Source organism: Arvicanthis niloticus, chromosome 22 (assembly GCF_011762505.2).
Source record: "Arvicanthis niloticus isolate mArvNil1 chromosome 22, mArvNil1.pat.X, whole genome shotgun sequence".
Classification (NCBI taxonomy): Eukaryota; Metazoa; Chordata; class Mammalia; order Rodentia; family Muridae; genus Arvicanthis; species Arvicanthis niloticus.
Window position 1 is genome coordinate 48,470,503 of NC_133429.1, and position 19,647 is coordinate 48,490,149.

At 54.7% G+C, this 19,647-nt stretch overlaps 1 protein-coding gene and 1 long non-coding RNA gene across 8 annotated transcripts in view; one reads left to right on the forward strand and one right to left on the reverse strand.

The window, feature by feature from the left end:
* LOC143436287 (uncharacterized) overlaps positions 1-4,997 on the reverse strand; it is an 8,254-nt gene extending 3,257 nt beyond the window's left edge. For 3 of the 4 annotated variants that reach the window (XR_013106414.1, XR_013106415.1, XR_013106413.1), the window contains exons 1-5: positions 4,860-4,997; positions 2,535-2,595; positions 2,057-2,143; positions 1,510-1,614; positions 958-1,110 (exon numbers count right to left, since the gene is read on the reverse strand). This is a non-coding gene — a long non-coding RNA (uncharacterized LOC143436287). The remainder of the gene's footprint in view (positions 1-957; positions 1,111-1,509; positions 1,615-2,056; positions 2,144-2,534; positions 2,596-4,859) is intronic. The other variant, XR_013106416.1, reaches the window with a different exon arrangement.
* Positions 431-17,603, forward strand: Agap2 (ArfGAP with GTPase domain, ankyrin repeat and PH domain 2). Of its 4 annotated transcripts, none has more exons than XM_076920405.1 (19): positions 431-726; positions 7,530-7,588; positions 8,150-8,237; positions 8,385-8,470; positions 8,617-8,764; positions 9,969-10,103; positions 10,392-10,501; positions 11,450-11,608; positions 11,784-11,870; positions 11,957-12,061; positions 12,673-12,835; positions 13,012-13,131; positions 14,215-14,343; positions 15,134-15,193; positions 15,420-15,568; positions 15,671-15,761; positions 15,874-16,096; positions 16,188-16,443; positions 16,565-17,601. In XM_076920405.1, exons 1-19 carry the CDS (start codon positions 567-569, stop codon positions 16,805-16,807), a joined length of 2,571 nt encoding a protein of 856 aa, XP_076776520.1. In that variant the 5' UTR covers positions 431-566; the 3' UTR covers positions 16,808-17,601. The 4 variants fall into 4 exon arrangements, with proteins under 4 accessions (XP_076776520.1, XP_076776521.1, XP_076776518.1 ...); XM_076920403.1 differs by lacking the exon at positions 431-726 and adding an exon at positions 4,659-5,961 and having other exon boundaries at positions 16,565-17,603; XM_076920406.1 differs by lacking the exon at positions 15,134-15,193 and having other exon boundaries at positions 432-726.
* The last annotated feature ends 2,044 nt before the right edge of the window (positions 17,604-19,647 follow it).

Sequence of the window (19,647 nt, forward strand, 5' to 3'; positions counted from 1 at the left end):
AGTGACTAAGGGAAGCCTTTAGAAATGTGTAGAGAGACGGCTAACTGGAGCCCAAACTCTTGATGTTTAGAAGTGTGAGCCTTAGCTTTAATGGCTGAGCTATTTCTCCAGTGCATGCATGTGGTGACAGACCAAGTAAGTATATACGGATTTCTGTGTTTTTCTAAGCTAAATTTGCAAATCGCCAAGAGTATGGAGCCTACCTGAAATTCTACTAGCCACATTCTCCCGGAATTCACACCCATTTAATTAGCTACCTCCCACTGGGGCTGTGAGAGCACTCATTAAGATTGCTCCACTCACCTGACAGAGCAATCATAACCGGGCCAGGCTGTCAGAGCTGAAGGCCCAACGCTAGGGGGGGCAGGAGGTGTAAGAGGTAGTACAGTGTGGGTTGTGGGTTTGAAGCGTACCAGTCAGGAAGTGAGGCCGACAGACGGAAGGGCGGGCAGGGTTGAGGAGTTCTGGGGCATAGCAGAAGGGGCCTTCTGGAGTTTGGGGGCTGTAGGGTCATGGGATTCGGAGCCAGAGGTGGTTGGTAGTCTGGCAAGGCAAGTCTGCGCAACATGCATGCCCAGAGGCAGTTGGCTATAGCCACAGTAAGAGCAGAAGTCAGGCGACATGAGGTGACCAAGCAAGCTCTAAGCCGACTCAGGAAGCTGGCAGAGAGAGTGGGTGACCCTGAACTCCGAGCTGGCATCCAGGCCTCACTGGAAAGCATACGAGGTAAGAGATACATCAGTCCCTAACTTGGCTGCTTTGGGGACCATTACGGGACATAGAAATGCTTAGCTGTGTCTTAACATAGTTTCTGGCTGTTCAAGCATCAACTTCCTAGTTCTGAAGATGGAACTGGGAAGAAGACATTAGGGGACATGGAAAAAGACATGGGGGATATAATTATTCCTCTTTCCAAAAACCCACTCTGAACAAAATACAGGTCACCGTGGAACTGACCTTTTTGGCAGCCAGAGACTGGACTACACACTGGGGAGACAGACTGGATAGATGGAGTCCAGAACAGGAAGCTGTCGGGGCAGAAGGTTCTGGGACTTGATAATGTGTTCATTCCCAGGACCCACTAAAGATCAGTGACCTCTTGTTCTCCAGCTGTAGAGAAACACACACACACAGAGGGGAGGGGGGGGGTTGATGATACACCATGAAGGATGTCAAGGTCCCAAACACACTAAGCCTTAAAACTCTACACTTTATACAGCCGCAGTGCAGCAAGGTCCCCAGGACTTGCCTCAGTCCCCTCTTGTCTCCCCTTCTTGTCTTCCCCTCGGGTTCCTTCCGTTCTACCTCCTTAGTGCCATTAGAGTAACTGATGACAACACTGAGAGGAAGTGCTGTCATGGCAACAGCATCTGCCACATCCTCCTGCCCACTGTAGCCTTGGATTCTGTGCTGGGGCCCTGGCAAGTCTGTTCTTCATCCACGAGGCCCAGCACTGAGAAACTGGGGGGCTGTTATATTCCATCCATTTCTGGATTCCCAAGAACTCACAGAAGCAGGCTTCCTTGCTTGTGAATTGTGTCAGGGAGAAGGAAGCCCAGCCTCCATCAGACTCCAATCATTCCAGTTATCAGGCCTCTCTGTTCTCAGCTACTTCTTTGGGAAGGGAGTGTCAGTCAATAAATAAATAAATAAATAAATAAATAAATAAATAAATACTTTCTATCTAGGACACCTTCTAACACCAGGGCACAATTTGGAGGCAGGCTTGGTTGGTTTAGGTTTTTAGTAGGATAGTTTTCACACCTCTGTCTTCTCATTACCCTTCTAGAGCCAGCATCTCTTTCAGCTCCTGAATACAAGCCTCTGACAGGAAATATACTTACATCTTCCCTGATACCCACACTGATAAGAAAGAGAGACCTAGGGAGGCTGGTCCACAGAACTACCTAGGGGAATAACTCTAGATTCTACCTTTGTCTGGAATAGCATGGGGTTGGGATCAAGCCGAGAAATTCTCTTAGTCCTAGAAAGGGTGGGGAGAGCTAGTGTGATGGGAGCACCCCAGTAACCCTAACACCATAGTCTCACAGCTTACCAGAATGGAGCAGGACTGAGGGTTCTAGAGCAGTCTCCATTACAGAGCAAGTCCTAGACTCAGCTACATTACATACTGAACAGCTATCTAAAAAGAAAAGGGAAGGGAAGGGAAGGGAAGGGAAGGGAAGGGAAGGGAAGGGAACAAAGAAAGAAGGAAGAAGGGTCAGGAGGTAGTGGCGGTCAGACCTTTCTCTGTATCTTTGTGTGTGATGTGTTTTGCTGGGGATAAAACCTAGGGCCTCCAGGCCTCCTACCCCGCCAGGCAAACTCCACCGCTCCACAATCCCAGTACAACACTATGGGGTTTGTTTTATTTTATTTTATTTTATTTTATTTTATTTTATTTCATTTGAGTCTGAGTTTGGGTCCTGCTGTCTATCTCAGGCTACCCTTGGACTCACTTTGTAGCTCAGGCTGACCTTAAACTTTGAGCTATCCTTCTGCCTCAGCTTCCTCAAAAGAGTGCACCACCTCACCTGGCGAAGCTGTGCTCTTCCCAAGTAATTTGTTCTCCTCTGAGACAGAATTCTGTTGACACTAAATATGAAGGAAAACGGAGGTCATTCCACCCCCAAATACTAAAAAGCTAACAATTCCCGTTTATGGAATTGTCTCCTTCATGAAAAATTAGGGTGGGTCTCTGGCCCTGAGGACGTTCGATGGGCAGTCCCTAAAAAAACCATTGACCTCCAAGATGGGATCTGGGAGAGTGGATATGGGTCTCTGTAGAACAAAAGGACTCCCCGCATCCCGGTTCAGCCCCCAACCCTTACCCCCTACCAGGCCGAAGAACACGGTGCTGGCTCCTGCCTCCAAAAGCCGCCCACGGCAGCACTTATTATAGTCTGGGCTGCGTCAAGAGGGTGGGACGCCAAATCAAAGTACCGCCGAGACTCTCCAGATCCCGGGCAGGGGTCTCCAAGGCTTCAAGGAGATCTTCTTCCTTCCAGTCCCCCCTCCCTCCATGGGGTCTCAGTCTCTCTTCTGCAAGGGCTTAACTGCTCATAGTTCTCTGCCTCTCTGGAGGACAAAGCCTTGAACTCCAAAGCCCCCAAAGGGGTGGGGACACAGCACAAATGGTGACCATCACTCTGCCCCCCCCCCCCACACACACCTGCTTAAGAACCCAGCTACATATACCTCAGGACACTGAATAAAAAAACCTAAAAGGCTGGCTCCCGCTGGCTCAGCTGAGGGGGTTCCTTGTGTCCAGGGAGCAAAATCCCCCCCACCCCCCGCAGGTGGGTATCCAGGTGTGAGAGTAGGGCCTTCACTAACCAGCATCCCCTGATTGGTCTCCCACCCATCCTACACACTGATCCCTCCTCTCCGCTTATCCCCGCTGCTGCTTCGGAGGCACTCTTGGAGCTACGGTTGCTATGGAGACTAGATGCATTTTGGAATAGGGGGGGGTGCCAGTCGGTAGATGTATTTCTTCCACCTTGAGCTGGGCCTTTGACTCACGCTGCAGATTGGGCTCAGAAGCCCTCAAGCCTCTCCCCTCCAGAGTCACCCACCCCCTTCCTACCCTTCTAAGTTCCTTGTTTGTCCCCATCCCTGGGGACACTTTCCAAGTTCACTTTGGGACAATGAGTTCAAGGCGCAGTGCAAGTACTCAGTATGGGGTGTGAGTGGGGTGGAAGAGGGAGTGGGGTGGAAGAGGTGATGAGAAGGGAGACTCATCCAGGTACCCCGGGAAGGGAAAGGGAAAAGGTCCTGGGAAGGTATATCCCAGTTCAGACCCAGAACTGACGGCCGCCAAAAGAGTTCTCTCTGTTCCCTGTACCTGTCCAGCCAATAGTTCAATTTTTACCTTTGTCCCTAAATGTCATAGTCCACATTCGTGTTCCCTAACCTTGGTGTGAGAAATGAGGGGGCTAGGTAGTTGTTGGAGGTGAATCCAAGTCTCAGGAAATCCAGTCCAGGTTTTGGGAGGGAAATCCAGTCCTGGATTTTGTACCGCCCTAGCAGACAGCGGTGCTGGTGGTGAGGGGGGGTGAGGAGAGATGGGGTGGGGGGGCCCGCGGGCCGCCTCCTCCTCAATGTGAGGGGAGCGCCCGGACACAACGCGCATCCGGACTGAGCCGATCCTGGGCGAACCCCCCCTCCGCGACTCTTCTCCAGGATCCACGCCCCTCCCCTCCCAGACCCCAGACCCGTGGGTTCCTACCCCCTCCCGTTCCCTCTTTCCTCCCCCACCGCCTCCAATATCTCCATCCCTAGCATCCTCCCCGTGCTCCTGCGAATCCCCCGCACAGACAGCCCTACTAGTCTCCTACCCTCAAGACCCCCCTTCCCCACTGCATCCGCGGCCTCTGCCCATTGAGTCCGCATTCCCGCCCCTGTCTTCCCCTCACCGGAGCTTCTCCCCCAGTCCCCTGTCTCCTTTTCTACCCTCTTTTACTTCATCCCCATTTGCCCCCACTACTGTCCTCCCCACCCTCCTCCGCCCATCTCAACGCCCCCACCCAGACCGGGGTGCACGATCCGGCGCGCCTCCCTGGAGCAGCACCAAGGTCCCGGGGCTCCAAGGGGGTGGGGGCGCAGGGCGGGGAGCATGGGGAGGGGGCGCCCCATGTGATGGGAGGGGGGCGCAAGAGGAGGCGGCGGAGGCGGCGGCGACAGCGGAGCCGGGCCGGGGGCTCAGAGGGGTCCGGGGGCTGGGGGCAGCGAGCAGGGCGGCCCCATGGCCGGGCCCCCCTGAGGCAGACCCGGGGAGTCCCCTCCCCTCCCCAGCTCGGGGGTCTCTGGGCCCCATGAGCCGGGGCGCGGGCGCGCTTCAGCGCCGGACAACGACCTACCTCATCTCGCTGACCCTGGTCAAGCTCGAGTCGGTACCTCCGCCGCCGCCTTCTCCATCTGCAGCAGCGGCCGGCGCCCCGGGGGCCAGAGGCTCCGAGCCCCGAGATCCTGGTAGCCCCCGAGGCGCGGAGGAACCCGGCAAGAAGCGGCACGAGCGTCTCTTCCACCGGCAGGATGCGCTGTGGATCAGTACCAGCAGCGCGGGCGCCGGGGGCGCAGAGCCCCCCGCGCTGTCCCCGGCTCCGGCCAGTCCGGCTCGCCCGGTCTCCCCGGCTCCGGGTCGCCGACTGTCCCTGTGGGCCGCCCCTCCGGGACCCCCGCTCTCCGGGGGACTGAGCCCGGACTCCAAGCCGGGGGGCGCCCCTTCCTCCCGGCGCCCTCTACTCAGCAGCCCGAGCTGGGGGGGTCCGGAACCTGAAGGCCGGACGGGTGGCGGCGTCCCGGGCTCGTCCTCCCCGCATCCTGGCACCGGTAGCCGAAGGCTCAAGGTGGCGCCTCCTCCACCAGCTCCCAAGCCTTTCAAGACCGTGACCACTAGTGGAGCCAAAGCCGGCGGGGGCAAGGGCGCGGGTAGCCGCCTGTCATGGCCCGAAAGCGAGGGCAAACCCAGGGTCAAGGGGTCAAAGAGCACCGCCGGGACTGGAGCAAATGCCGTTGCGGCCGGCGGGGGAGGGGGCGCTGCAGTCACGACCTCTGGTGGGGTCGGGGCTGGGGCTGGAGCGAGAGGGAAGTTGTCCCCTCGGAAAGGCAAGAGTAAGACCTTGGACAATAGTGACTTGCACCCAGGACCCAGTGCCGGCTCTCCTCCGCTCACTGTACCAGCAATCCCAATTCCAGCTACTTCTGTCACTGCCGCCTCCACGCAGCCCCTCGGGTCTGCACCCCCTATCACTCTGGAGCCGCCAGCTCCGGGGCTGAAAAGGGGCCGGGAGGGCGGCCGAGCGTCCACTCGTGACCGCAAGATGCTCAAGTTTATCAGCGGTATCTTCACCAAGAGCACAGGAGGGCCTCCCGGTCCCGGGCCCCTTCCCGGACCCCAAGGCTTGTCTTCCAGCAGCGGGTCCAGGGAGCTGCTGGGCGCAGAGCTACGCGCCTCCCCTAGTGAGTAGAGAGGGTCAGGGCCTGAGACACATGGATGCTTACTTGGATGAGGGGACGCTGTGCAAGAAGGAGGGGGCTTTTCTCTCGGGTGGATGGAAGAGCCAGGCTCTTCTACTAAGGAATGGGGCCAAGGATAGGAAGAGGTCCTGAAGCGAGGAGACTGAGATGGGTGTTTTCCTGAGCGAGTCTGTGCTTCCCGGGAAATGATGGCCGTGTTGGTGCCAACTGTAGGAAATCCTTCCACAGAAGCTTCAGGCCCCAATCCCAGCCCTGGTTGGATTTTGCAAACAAGGCGATAGGGGCTTTGCTTGTGTTGGAGGGACGTAGGAGTTGCAGGGGATGTGGAGCCTCAGTTTCCCCTGAGTGGCACAGGTGGTGTGGCAGTGACCTTGCAGGCTCCTCGCCAGGGACAGGTCTCCTGGGTTGAGAGCGGGGCTGGTGGCTTTTCCATGCACTGAAGGTGGATTGGGCGGTTCTTGAGCGAGCGGGGGCTGGAACGTGCAGATTGAAATGTGAACCGAGAGGGGGCAGATAGGAAGCCTGGCTTCCCGCACTACCCACCCCCGCCCCACAGCGGCGTCGAAACCCGCCCGGGGCTGACCCCGGAGTGAGGCAGGGGGCGGAACTGCTGCTAAGACAATTCTTATCCCAGGAGACTTGGGAGGCCATACAAGGAGGTCGCCTTATTTATTTAATTCTCCTCCCGAGGGGTGCCTTTATTATTATTTTCTAACTGGTTAGAGACAGGCGCGTTGGGAGAGGGGGGTGCGACCGACGACTGGGTTCTGCTCACATTCCCCGGAGGGGAGGCGGGTCTGGAAGCGGGGGCGGTCCCGGGGGTTTGGCTTCTGAGCGGGTGGGAGCAGATGGCTCCGGATCCCTGAGTTCCCGCCGCAGCTGCGGCGCCCCGGGAACGTCCGGTCAGTGTCAGGCGCGGGGGCTGGACCCGGCGGGCGCAAGGAGAATCTTTTCTCTCCAGGCCTGTGGTTTCTTTCTGCTTGGGGATGGAGCTTTACCCCACCGGTTCTTTCGGAGGCCACGGAGGTCTAGGCAGAGGAAAACCCAAGTTTTGTCCCCCTGGGGTGATTGATAGGGGTTAGAACTACCTGTACTACTGACCTTGAAAAAGGGCAGGAGAACCCTCACCTAGCTTCTCCTGTGAAACGGAGGTGTGAGAAGACCCGTTCCATCCTAGTACCCAGGCCTCCACTCTAGGATCTACCCCAAGAATGTCAGGGGGACCTCTCTATTCTGTGTAGTGTAGGGAAATCATTACTAGTAAAGTCCTGGTCGGGTCTGGGGCAAGGACCCACGTTCGGGGATGTGTTTAAGGGAGATGCCAACTGAAGTATTTTTGTCTTGCTAGCTCTGTTGCTAAGCAACCGCTGAGTGGTGGCAACAGCTGCGGGGAGAGCGGCTGGGATGGGAGGACTGGGGACCACTCAGACCTGAGCCACTGCAGGCAGGGTCCTCAGGGTTAGGTGAGCCCCTCAGAAAAGAGAGTGGCTGAGAGCTGAGCGCCCTCCTAGGCCAGACTCTTCCTTCTTACTTCACCTTTCCCTTTCCAGAGGCTGTGGTCAATAGCCAGGAATGGACTTTGAGCCGATCAATTCCTGAACTGCGCCTGGTAGGTAGTCCAGACTCTTGGCTTGCAGGGAAGGTTTACCTCTCCCGGGGAACTCGCCTCGCTACTCTCTGTGAAACCAAGAACTCTTGAGTTTAGTATCGAGCAGTATTGAGGGATCTGCTGCATACACACCCACAACTTCTCTACTCACGTTCCATTTGCTCTGGCTTTTCATTTCTAGCTTAAAACAAAACAAAACAAAAACAAACAAAAAATCTATTGGTGTCTTATTGCCTAGAACTGGATAAAACTTGCAGTTAATGCCTAGACCTTTGCCCTGCTACACAAACATGTTTAATGTGTTATTAAGCAACACACACACACACACACACACACACACACACACAACAAAATAGGCATTGCTCAGGTTGTGGTATGCTTCAGCCTGGGACCATTTCTCACTATGGAATGCCCCCTGTTTCCAGCTGACTGGAAGCCCCGAAGGTCCTTCTTTGGTGGCTTGACACTGCCTGTAGGTCTGTAGCTCTCTGGTATGAACAGACCCTAGCATCCTGCCCTTTGGTAACTCCTACTGTCTCTGTGCCATGTCTCTCTTTTTAGGGTGTACTGGGTGATGTCAGGAGTGGGAAGTCATCCCTAATCCACAGATTCCTCACAGGTTCATACCAGGTGCTGGAGAAGACTGAGAGTAAGTCCTCAGGAGCCACACAGTAAGCTAAGGCTGGGAGGCCAGTACCTGGGCCAGTACCACAATGGGACTCAAGGCCCAAGAGCTCAAGTTCAGGGACCATGGGAAGGTCTGGGCCCTCTGACTCATTAAACTTCTTCTGGGCAGGTGAGCAGCATAAGAAGGAGATGCTGGTGGATGGGCAGACCCATCTGGTGCTGATCCGAGAGGAAGCAGGGGCACCCGATGCCAAGGTGAGGCACGGAGACACTGGCCATAGCAGGCCATCGAGGGTCAGTACCGGACATGAGCATTCCCTGGCTTGCTAGGAGACCCTCTGAATGGTACCCAGAAGGAGTGGGCCTGTGTGACCTCTGTTTGCTTTCTCGTCCCCTGCAAGTTCTCAGGCTGGGCAGATGCTGTGATCTTCGTCTTTAGCCTGGAAGATGAAAGCAGCTTCCAGGCTGTGAGCAGGCTCCATGGACAGCTGAGCTCCCTCCGGGGGGAGGGGCGAGGAGGTCTGGCCCTGGCTCTGGTTGGGACTCAAGGTAAGGAGAGGGTGTGGAAGCCCTGCGTTTAGAGGTGGGTGGAGGGTAGATAGGTATTGCCCACCATGGTTGATAATTCGGGAGGTGTCCAGCTGCCTATTCAGATTCCAGCATCCCTCTAGAGGGAGCCCGATGTCCATATAAGGAAGTAATGAACAAACAAACTTCCCAAGGTCTGAGCAGAGAAGAGAGGGCAGTCTGGGAGGGCAGGGCAGCTGTAATGGCCATCTCTGTTTCCCTCTGGAAATGTCACCTACCCTGTTCACATTGCCATTTCTGACGACACTACCGTGGGACACACAGAAAATGTCAAGTCCTAGTGTGGATAGACAGCTTTTCCCTTCAGCTGGGTCAGGCTGACACTGTTTAAAAGAAATTTCTTTGTAAACAAAGTACTGAAGAAAGCAGGTGAGGAGGAGACTTTGATTTCTCCTAGCAGTAGCTCAGAAGCATTTAGGTTGTCGCTGTCCAGCCTCCTGTCTCTTGCCTCCTGGTTTCTGATGGAGAACGAGCAGCCCACCTCTTACCTACAGGAATCCAGCTCTCCCCGTGTTCCAGGGCCAGGTGTCCTTTAAGTTCAAAATGGGATGTTTATCACCTGTGGGTCTCAGCTGTCGTCAGGAAACTCCAACTCCACCTCTGGAGTTTTGCCTGAAAACACACACGTACACACAGAGACATATACATACACAAATAGACACATGCACACTTTGGGGGGGGGGAATCAGACAGATAGAAACATATATACAAACAGAAACACACACATACATACAGAGAGACAGACACATATACACAGAGAGACGGGTGGGGAGACAGAAAGACAGACAGACAGAGACATAGGACATACACACAAACAGAAAGACACACACACACCACACATGGGGGTATAAACAGACATACACATACACACAAACAGAAAGACATATACACACACGGGGGGAGACAGATATACACATACATACAAACAGAAACACACACAGAGATAATAGACAGAAAGACAGACACATACACACACTGAGACAGAGACCAACTTAACTTGGGCTAGGCTCAGAACTCACAAAGGGGCTTGGACACTAACAGTACACTTGAGGACAGATGTTATTCCACACTCTAGCTCTAGGAGGTCTAGCCTGGGTTCCACACTCATGACAGAGGGAATCAATCATGAATGCCAGTCCTGCCCTTTCCTTCCCCCCGCCCCTAGACAGGATCAGTGCGTCGTCTCCTCGAGTGGTGAGTGATGCGAGAGCCAGGGCTCTGTGCACGGACATGAAGCGTTGCAGCTACTATGAGACCTGTGCAACCTACGGGCTCAACGTGGACCGTGTCTTCCAGGAGGGTGAGCATGACGGGAAATTGAGGGAGCCTGTGATATCCAAGAGACCCAGTATCCAGTTCTGTGTTTCCCCAGTGGCAGGAAATTGGCCTCTGGGAGGGAGGAGGGGTCTGGGAACCTATGGAGAGTTGTATTAATTTACAGATGCTTTCTGAGATGGAGAGTCTGTCTATGCATAGGTGGCACAGAGGCTCTGGTGACAAGGCAGTCAGAGCTATTTTCTGGCCTGGGTACTCTTGGGGGGGTGGTATCTGTCCAGCTTATGACTCCTCCAATTCCCCTTCCCTTCAGTGGCCCAGAAGGTGGTGACCTTGCGCAAACAGCAGCAACTCCTGGCTGCCTGCAAGTCCCTGCCCAGCTCTCCGAGCCATTCAGCTGCGTCTACCCCTGTAGCCGGGCAGGTGAGTTGGGGTGTCTGAGACTGATGTCAAAATCAGAAGTGAGGAAATGGGTGGGATTAGAAAGTAACACCGAGGTCGCCGGGCGGTGGTGGCACACACCTTTAATCCCAGCACTTGGGAGGCAGAGGCAGGAGGGTCTCTGAGTTCAAGGCCAGCCTGGTCTACAGAGTGAGCTCCAGGACAGCCAGGGCTACACAGAGAAACATTGTATTGAAAAACCAAAACTAAGAAAGAAAGTAGCATCGAACTGGAAATCAGGCAGGCTTGAGGTACCATTTACAAAGTCTCTAAGAAAGTCAGCTTCCCTCCTCAGGCTGTCTGCACTGATACATGGCATGATACTCAGGAGGTCAAACTTCACAAAACTTAAAGCAGTGTGACAGTGCTAGGGGAGATTTGTATTGCTGATGTCAGCGTGAATGAGTAATGATGTAATGTTGACGGTTCGGTATGATGTCAGAATGAGTAATGATGTAATGTTGACGGTTCGGTATGATGTCAGAATGAGTAATGATGTAATGGTGATGGTAGGGTATGATGTCAGAATGAGTAATGATGTAATAGCGACGTAGGCAATGGTGTCAGCAGGAATGAGTAATGATGTAATGGTGACGTAGGCAATGATGTCAGCAGGAATGAGTAATGATGAAATGGTGATGTAGGCAATGATGTCAGCAGGAATGAGTAATGATGAAATGCTGACGGTAGGGTATGAATGATGTCAGAATGAGTAATGATGCAATGGTGATGTAGGCAATGATGTCAATAGGAATGAGTAATGATGTAATGGTGACGTAGGCAATGGTGTCAGAATGAGTAATGATGTAATAGCGACGTAGGCAATGGTGTCAGCAGGAATGAGTAATGATGTAATGGTGATGTAGGCAATGTCAGCTTAGTTTGGTGGGCAGAGATGTTAGCTCTGCTGACTCCTCCATGTGCCTCCAGGCTAGTAACGGGGGCCACACTAGCGACTACTCTTCTTCCCTCCCATCCTCACCCAACGTTGGACACCGGGAGCTCCGAGCTGAGGCAGCTGCAGTGGCTGGGTTGAGCACCCCAGGGTCCTTACACCGAGCAGCCAAGCGGCGGACCAGCCTTTTTGCGGTATTGGCCATGCTAACCCTTTTTCTTCTTTCCTGTTGCCAACTCCTTTTTCCTTCTGTCCCACTGCCTGCTGGTCATCCTTAGCCTCCAGACCTCTCTGTTGGGCTCTTCCTCCTCACTGTCCACCCATCTTATAACTTCCCCATCTTCTGGCTAATTCCAGTTATCATTCCAGAACCGTCGGGGCAGCGATTCTGAGAAGCGGAGCTTAGACAGTCGAGGAGAGACAACTGGAAGTGGGCGAGCCATCCCCATTAAACAGGTAAAAGGTTCAGGAGCTGAAGAAAGGTTCAAAGCAGCTGTTCTTACCTAACTTTTTCCCAACACATCTTCCATCCTGTTCCCCAGAGTTTCCTGCTCAAGCGAAGTGGCAATTCCTTGAACAAAGAATGGAAGAAGAAATATGTGACCTTGTCCAGCAATGGCTTCTTACTCTACCACCCCAGCATCAACGTGAGTAGCAGAGACGGTCACACTGGGAAAACCTGATGTCTGTTTGGTTCTTTTGTTGTTGTTGTTTTTTGTTTTTGTTTTTTTGAGACAGGGTTTCTTTGTATAGTCCTGGCTGTCCTGGAACTCACTCTGTAGACCAGGCTGGCCTTTAACTCAGAAATCTGCCTGCCTCTGCCTCCCAAGTGCTGGGATTAAAGGCGTGTGCCACCACTGCCTGGCCACGATCACCACTCTAACAACCCCACTATAGAGTCAGAAAATGCCACCACTGCCCGGCAGTCTGTTCAGTTCTTTATGTGTCTCTGACTAGTTCTGGGAAGCTTTAGTCCTGTCCTCTTAGGTTCGTGAAGAAGGTTTAGAGCCTACCACCTGTCTATGCTGGGGAGGCAGATTCATTGTCCCCATTGTAGTCTGGTGGGACAGTACAAGGGTGAGCCTGTCCCTGGCCCATCATTCAGGGAATGTTTCCAGGCCAAGTCTGACAGGCCTACTCCCTACACACTCTTCCCAACCCAGTCAGTTTGCAAGGCTCTTCTGTATCACATATTACTACCTAATGTTCAGTACTCTACAAGACCAGAGAGCCACACCCCAGCCCTGTTCCTCTACAGGATTACATCCACAGTACACATGGCAAAGAGATGGACTTGTTACGAACAACGGTCAAAGTCCCAGGCAAGCGGCCCCCAAGGGCTATCTCTGCTTTCGGCCCCTCAGCCAGCATCAATGGGTTGGTCAAGGATATGAGCACCGTGCAGATGGGTGAAGGCCCTGGTAAGTGGGGCTTATGACAAGGGAGCAGGGAAGGAGGCAAGGACAGAAGAGACCAGTGGGGAGATGAGGGGGAGTTGGTACTACACTTGCTGTGTGGGGTGGGACTGACAGCTACCACACAGGAGAGGGCAGGGAGACAGGTTCACTGACAGCTTCTCGCCATCTCCTTCCCACAGAAGCCTCTACTGCCATGCCAAGCCCCAGCCCCAGCCCCAGTTCCCTGCAGCTTCCAACAGACCAGACATCCAAGCACCTGTTGAAGCCAGACCGGAATTTGGCCCGAGCCCTTAGCACCGGTCAGTGTGACCTCTCTTCATCTACTGGCTTCCAGATCCAAATGGGATGTGGGTGGAGGGTTGACGTAAGATGGAGGTTTAGCAAGGGAACAGGAATGTCAGCAGGGTGTGTGGCACCAAACTCATATGCCGCCGTCTCATGGAGGTGAATCTGTCTGCCTGACCTCTGGTTCCTGGTTTGACTCACCACACTGGCAAGTTATCTGACCTGTTCCCTGTTCAGCTTCTGTCCTATAGGAAGTGTTTCTAGCCGCCAGTGGTGGTGCATGCCTTTAATCCCAGCATTTGGGAGGCAGAGGCCAGCCTGGTCTGCAGAGTGAATTCCAGGACAGCCAGGGCTATACCGAGAAACCCTGTTTTGAAAAATTAAAAATAAATAAATAATTTTTTTAATGACAAAAAGGGAAGTGTTTCTAAGGCAGTGGTTCTTAACCTGTGGGTCGAAACATCTATTTCCAAAGATATTTACATTACAATTCATGACAGTAGCAAAATTACAGTCATGAATTATTGACAAAAATAATTTCATGGTTGGGGGTCACCACAGCGTGAGGAACAGTATTAAAGGGCCACAGCATTCGGAAGGTTGAGAACCACTGCTCTAAGGTTTAATTTCCAAGTTGAGGACTTTGACCAGCACATACTGAGCCACCAGTGTTTGAAATGTTTGGAAATTATATCTATAAATTTTATACGCGCGCGCGCGCGCGCACAGACTCACACACACATATACACTCACACACACATACATAAGCAGAAAGTAACACTGTAACAAATGCTCCTTGCAACAACGTATCAGGTCAAGATTATTATCCATATTTTAGGAATGAAAAACCTGAGGCTCAGGAGATTAACTTGCTCAGGGTCTGGAACAAGCTAGTGAGCTTCAGGCTTAAGAGCTGAGCACAGAGTGACTCTGAAGTAATCATTTGCCGCCTCCTCAGCAATGATGGGGGAGGGGTGGCTCTTGGACAGGGACACTTGAGGAGAGATACCCTAAAATGCCAGTTAGTTCAGGGCAGAATACAAGCTATTAGAGAGTCTATGGAAGGGCAACTGAGGCACTGTGTCCCCCTCCCTAAGACTGTACCCCATCCGGAGACCTGAGTCCCCTGAGTCGGGAACCCCCACCTTCGCCCATGGTGAAGAAGCAGAGGAGGAAGAAATTGTCCACACCATCTAAGACTGAGGGCTCGGCTGTGCAGGCTGAAGGTGAGGCTGTGGTGGGTAGTTCCACTCCCACTCTGGACCCCTCCTCCCCTGTACCCGAACCCCTGACCTAGCTCCTGCAGAGCAGGATAAGTCCTAAGCTGAGTGCTTGACTCTCATCACCTCTGCACATAACTATGTGGGAAAACGGACAGACACCAACCAGCTCTTGTCCGTCCCATTCCTAGCCCTGTTCTTTTTGTGACTCCTAGTCCCTGCCCGCATCTACCTACACTTCTGACCCCATCCTCTGCAGCCCCTGAACTCAGTGTCCCTACTGACTCCCCCAGCCCCTGCTTTTATTCTCACCTATGAATGGCAGGTTCCTCCAAGAGCCCTTCATCACTGATCCCTAAGCCTGCCCACCTCCCAAACAATCCCTACCCCTGTTCTGCTGACTTCTGAGCCCCAAGGCCCCCATCCCAGCCTCTTGCCCCCTTTCCTACTGTTCACACAAACTCTGACACCCCGTTCCCCACAGAAAGCAGGTTTCTCTCTGGTCACAGTGCCTATGCCCCCAACCCCGCCCCGTCCTTCCTGTTCCGGGTGCTCAGACCTGGATTCCAGACCTGCCTATTCTCATGGCTCTTGGCTTCCGCTCCACTCTGCTCTGGGGCCACTGACTTCAGTTCTGCTTTCTCTCCCCATCTGTCTGTCCTGCTTTGTCTCTGGCATTCTGTCACTGTCTGTCTGTCTCTCCATCTGCCTCCTTCTCTTCTCGGTCTCTCTCTCTCTCTCTGTCTCTCTGTTTGCTCTTCATTCTGTCTCTATCTCCTTCGCTTCGGGAAACCAGCCAAGCGCAAAATGTGGAAACTAAAATCCTTTGGTAGTTTAAGAAATATTTATAAAGCAGGTAACAAGTGGGAGCCGGGAGGGGCGCTCAGCGGGGTGCAGAGGGGTGGAGGGCCCTGCCTCTCCCTGCATGTGCTCGGGCTTCCTGCTGTTTCCCACCCTCTGCTCCCCTTCCTTCCACTGTCCCCCCACCCCAGGGGCTCCAAGGACATCAGGGAGGAAGGGTTTGGGGGAAGGCCTTCTGCTTGAACTCTGCCCCTCATGAACTATCCCATCCACCCACCCAGAGGAAAACTTTGAGTTCCTGATTGTGTCCAGCACTGGTCAGACGTGGCACTTTGAGGCAGCCAGCTTCGAGGAGCGGGATGCTTGGGTTCAGGCCATTGAGAGTCAGATCCTGGCCAGTCTGCAGGGCTGTGAGAGCAGCAAGGTCAAGGTACCCGTTTTGACGCTATGAATGGAGGCTAGGGGGGAGGGAAGGGAGAGGAGGGGAGGGTCAGAGGTACGCTGTGCCAGCACGCTAACTTTAACTCTGCAGCTGCGCACTGACAGTCAAAGTGAAGCCGTGGCCATCCAGGCGATCCGAAACGCAAAGGGAAACTCGACCTGCGTGGACTGTGGAGCCCCCAGTGAGTGCAAGGGCATCGCTGAGGGAACTGGAGGGTGGGGTCCCAGAGTATAAAGTTAGCTCCAGTCCGATGAATGGTTAGGTGTCTGTCTTACTGTTGTATCCTGTCCCAGACCCCACGTGGGCCAGTTTGAATCTGGGCGCACTCATCTGTATAGAGTGTTCTGGCATCCACCGGAACCTGGGCACACACCTATCCCGAGTGCGTTCGCTGGATTTGGACGATTGGCCGCGGGAGCTGACCCTGGTGCTGACGGCCATTGGCAACGACACGGCCAACCGTGTGTGGGAGAGTGACACTCGGGGTCGTGCCAAGCCCACGCGGGACTCTTCGCGGTAAGGTTCGAGGGTCAGCGTGAGGGTGTACGATTCCTGGGAGGTCCGGATAAGAGGTCCCTTATAACTCCCTTGGTTCCTGGTGCTGCAGGGAGGAGCGTGAGTCATGGATTCGCGCCAAGTACGAGCAGCTGCTGTTCCTGGCGCCTCTGGGCACCACGGAGGAGCCGCTGGGCCACCAGCTGTGGGCTGCTGTGGAGGCCCAGGACGTGGCCGCCGTTCTGCTGCTTCTGGCTCACGCGCGACATGGACCGCTCGACACCAGCGTGGAGGACCCGCAGCTCCGCTCACCGTTGCACTTGGCGGCCGAGCTCGCCCACGTTGTCATTACACAGCTTCTGTTGTGGGTACGTGAGCGGAGAGGTAGGGAAAGGGAACCTGGAGGTGGGCTTGGAGACGTCGGGTGGGCAGCCTGTGGGTGGAGGTCCCTTGGGTGGTGCGTGGTCACACAACCTTTGCCTCCTGCAGTACGGCGCGGACGTGGCGGCCCGTGATGCGCAGGGCCGCACGGCTCTGTTCTACGCCCGCCAGGCCGGCAGCCAGCTGTGTGCAGACATCCTCCTCCAGCACGGCTGTCCAGGAGAGGGCGGCAGTACTGCCACCACGCCCAGCGCGGCCACCACCCCCAGCATTACAGCCACGCCCAGCCCGAGGCGCCGGAGCAGTGCGGCCAGCTTGGGCCGCGTGGACACCACGATCGCGCTGGTATAGTTGCCCAGCAGCGGGAGAGACACACACCCCACCCCCGCGCGGGCAGGGCACGACTGCACCGGGTGGACCGTTGGACAGATGCACCCACTCACCTCTCCAGTCTGCACCCCGCCCCACGGGAGCACTTTCTATCCCCACGAGGGCACAGCCCCGCACGCCTCCCAGGAGACACAAACTCACCTCCCTCTCCCCAGCGAGGCATGGAGACCCTAGCTCACGCCCCTACAACACAGCTTCCTTACTTGGACTGCCCTGGGTCTACCTGCTGGGTGTTTGTAGATGGGCACTCCCTTGCAGCTGTTTGGGCTCCAAGGTGCTTGGACTTTGCTGGCTCGCGCCCCCTAGGGGCGGGGAAAAGATCCAGTCCTGTCTGCGTTCTACAATCGGGTGGCGGGAGCCGAAACCCAGGCTGGCTCCTGGGGCAACGCCACGCCAGAGGGAGGGGTTAGTATGTGAAAGACTAGCCCTGGGACTTGGGACCAATTTGGGGACCCCACCCCTTCCATGCTAATCTCACTGCCCAGTGAGGGGGGAGGGCAGCGAGGGGCAGGACCCCTGCTGCCTATGGAGGTGGAGGGGTCCCCAACCCTTTCCGTGAAAGGGACCATGAGGAGCGGAAATCAGATATCCCCCCTCTACCTATCTATGAATGGAAGCTAAAGAGCCAGGGGGAGCCGAGAGCCTGGGTCCTTCCCCTTACGATCTTGGGGTAGGGGGAGAAGGATTGGAACAGGAGGGGACTAGAGAGGGGCCTTGTAATTTATTGCTTTGTTCCCCAACATGGGGATGGGGTGGGTAGGGGCGAGGGGAGGGCATTTCAGGGTAGGGGAAGCCAGGGGTGGGCAGGGGTGGGGTGGGGTGGGGGTGCTCTCGGGTTGTGTCTGTGACCGTGACTGCGTACCTGTGACTGTGCAGCGCCCGTGGTGATCTGGGGTAGGGGGCACCCCTACGATGGGACCCCTCCCCCATAGTCCTTTCTGTCCAGCCCCTCTCTCCCTGGAGCACCTCCAGGTTCGTTTTTTCTACCCTTTGCTCCCTCCCAGCCAGGGCTGAGAGGGTGTGCAGTGGCTAGGAGGGTTTCAAGGTCCTGTCCCCATCCCCAGAAACGGGGAGGTGGTGTGGACTTGTCTGGCTCAGCCCTGCCATCCTTAGTCAACCTGGTTTTGGGCCGTCTGTGTCAGTGGTTTCCGGTCTTTTTTTTTTTTTTCCTGGCTAAAATATTTTGCAAAAGACCAGGTAATTGGGGAGTGGAGTAGAGAGGGGGAAGGGGTTACCCCCCCACCTCCAAAGCAGGTGGTGTGAATCTTAACAGCAATTAAAGAGCAAGTGATTTTGTCTAGGGGTGAGATGCCGGTCTGTTATTCAGCAGGCAGGTGAGGGGATGTTCTCTATGCTGGGGGACTGGGGATGGGAAAGGGTTAAGCAGGTGCTGGCTCCTGGGCTGGGGCTAGGACAGCACCCATAGGCACAGAGGTAGGTCCAGCTTTGGACAACAACCCTGGGTTTATGAGATAGGAGCAACAGTGGAGACCTGAGAGCAGAAGTTAGAGGCACAGTTGATGCTGAGCCTAGGAAGGAGTTGGAGCATGGTGTTTGGAGAAAAAGACAGGCCTGGGGAGTTGAGGGCTGAGAAGGTGAGGTTGTTAGGCAAGTGAACCCAGTGGCCTCTTAGTGCTGAGAGGACTCCTGTAGGTGCTGAGACCCTGGGGAAGATGCTTGCTCACTTTGATCACTAGGTGTCAGAGCTGATGGAGGTGGGACACTAGGGACTCAAGGGGCAAAAGATTTCCCAACTATTTGCAGGCCCTGAGGTTCACAGGGTCCAGGTGTTTGCTCACTTTTATTGTTGCAGGGTCACCTGGTCATGGTGGCCTGGGCCATAATACCACAGCTTAGCACATAGTCAGCCCTGCCTTTTGTGTGTAGAAGCTGTAAGCACCAGGCCTGATAAAGGCACAGCCAGGGTGGTACTGGGCTAGTGGCTAGAGCAGGTTGGACCCCTGCCTGTTATTGTCTACCCCGAGGAATCAATTGTACTGGCATCTTTGGATAGGGTTGGTTCCAGTCGTCAGTGTCCTCTAAAGTGTTCATCTGTAGATGTGCCAGTGAACTTACACCATCTGGTCATGCCTTCACAAACAGGGCTCATCTGGAGGCTGATCTGCAGAGGCCCTGGCTGGGTAACTACCTAGCACATTGGCATGACCCAGGGGGGAGTGTTGGAGAGGGACACTGAGGAAGGTCTGCCTATGAGCTGAGTCAACCTTGACCCTCCTTCAGTATCTCCAGCTTCCCTTGTAGTGAAACTCACGCCCTTCCTTAGAAGCTCAGGGTGTTAGAATATGGGGAGGAAACAAGGACCCTGGACAGAGTAGTCGCTTGTCAGGGGGGATCCGCAGGCCAGTGAAAAATGGTCAGAATGTCAGCAGACTCTACGGCCGGCCGAGTAGTTGGTTGCCTTTAATGTTTAATGCCTTTAAAGTTGATTGCCTTTAATAGCTTTGTGGGGAATGACAAGATTTCAAGCCCTCTAGGCTGGGGCAGAAAAGGAGGGGTGGGTGGCCCTGGATGGGCACGGGCAAGCTGTTGTTTCTTCTGTACCCACAGTCCCTCAGCAGCCATGTGCTTCTCCACTTGGATTCGCATCCCCAAACCTCTCCACCCTCTTCTGGATGCCATCCATGCCCCCCCCCCCCAACCCCAACACACACCTGCTGCTCTGTTCCTTTTGTTTGCCTGGGCATAGCTGGGGCTGATTGACCTTCGTGGGAATTTTGCCAAAAGTCAAAAGAAAGGAAAAAGGAATGTATTGTTCAAAGTTCAGAAGGATTCAGTGAAGC

Excerpts from the sequence above, each read along its gene's own strand:
- Agap2 (XM_076920403.1), top strand. The coding sequence starts at position 4,815 with ATGAGCCGGGGCGCGGGCGCGCTTCAGCGCCGGACAACGACCTACCTC. Across the intron at positions 5,962-7,529 it reads AGAGCTACGCGCCTCCCCTA|AGGCTGTGGTCAATAGCCAG; the intron begins GTGAGTAGAGAG and ends TTCCCTTTCCAG. Across the intron at positions 11,609-11,783 it reads GGCGGACCAGCCTTTTTGCG|AACCGTCGGGGCAGCGATTC; the intron begins GTATTGGCCATG and ends TTATCATTCCAG.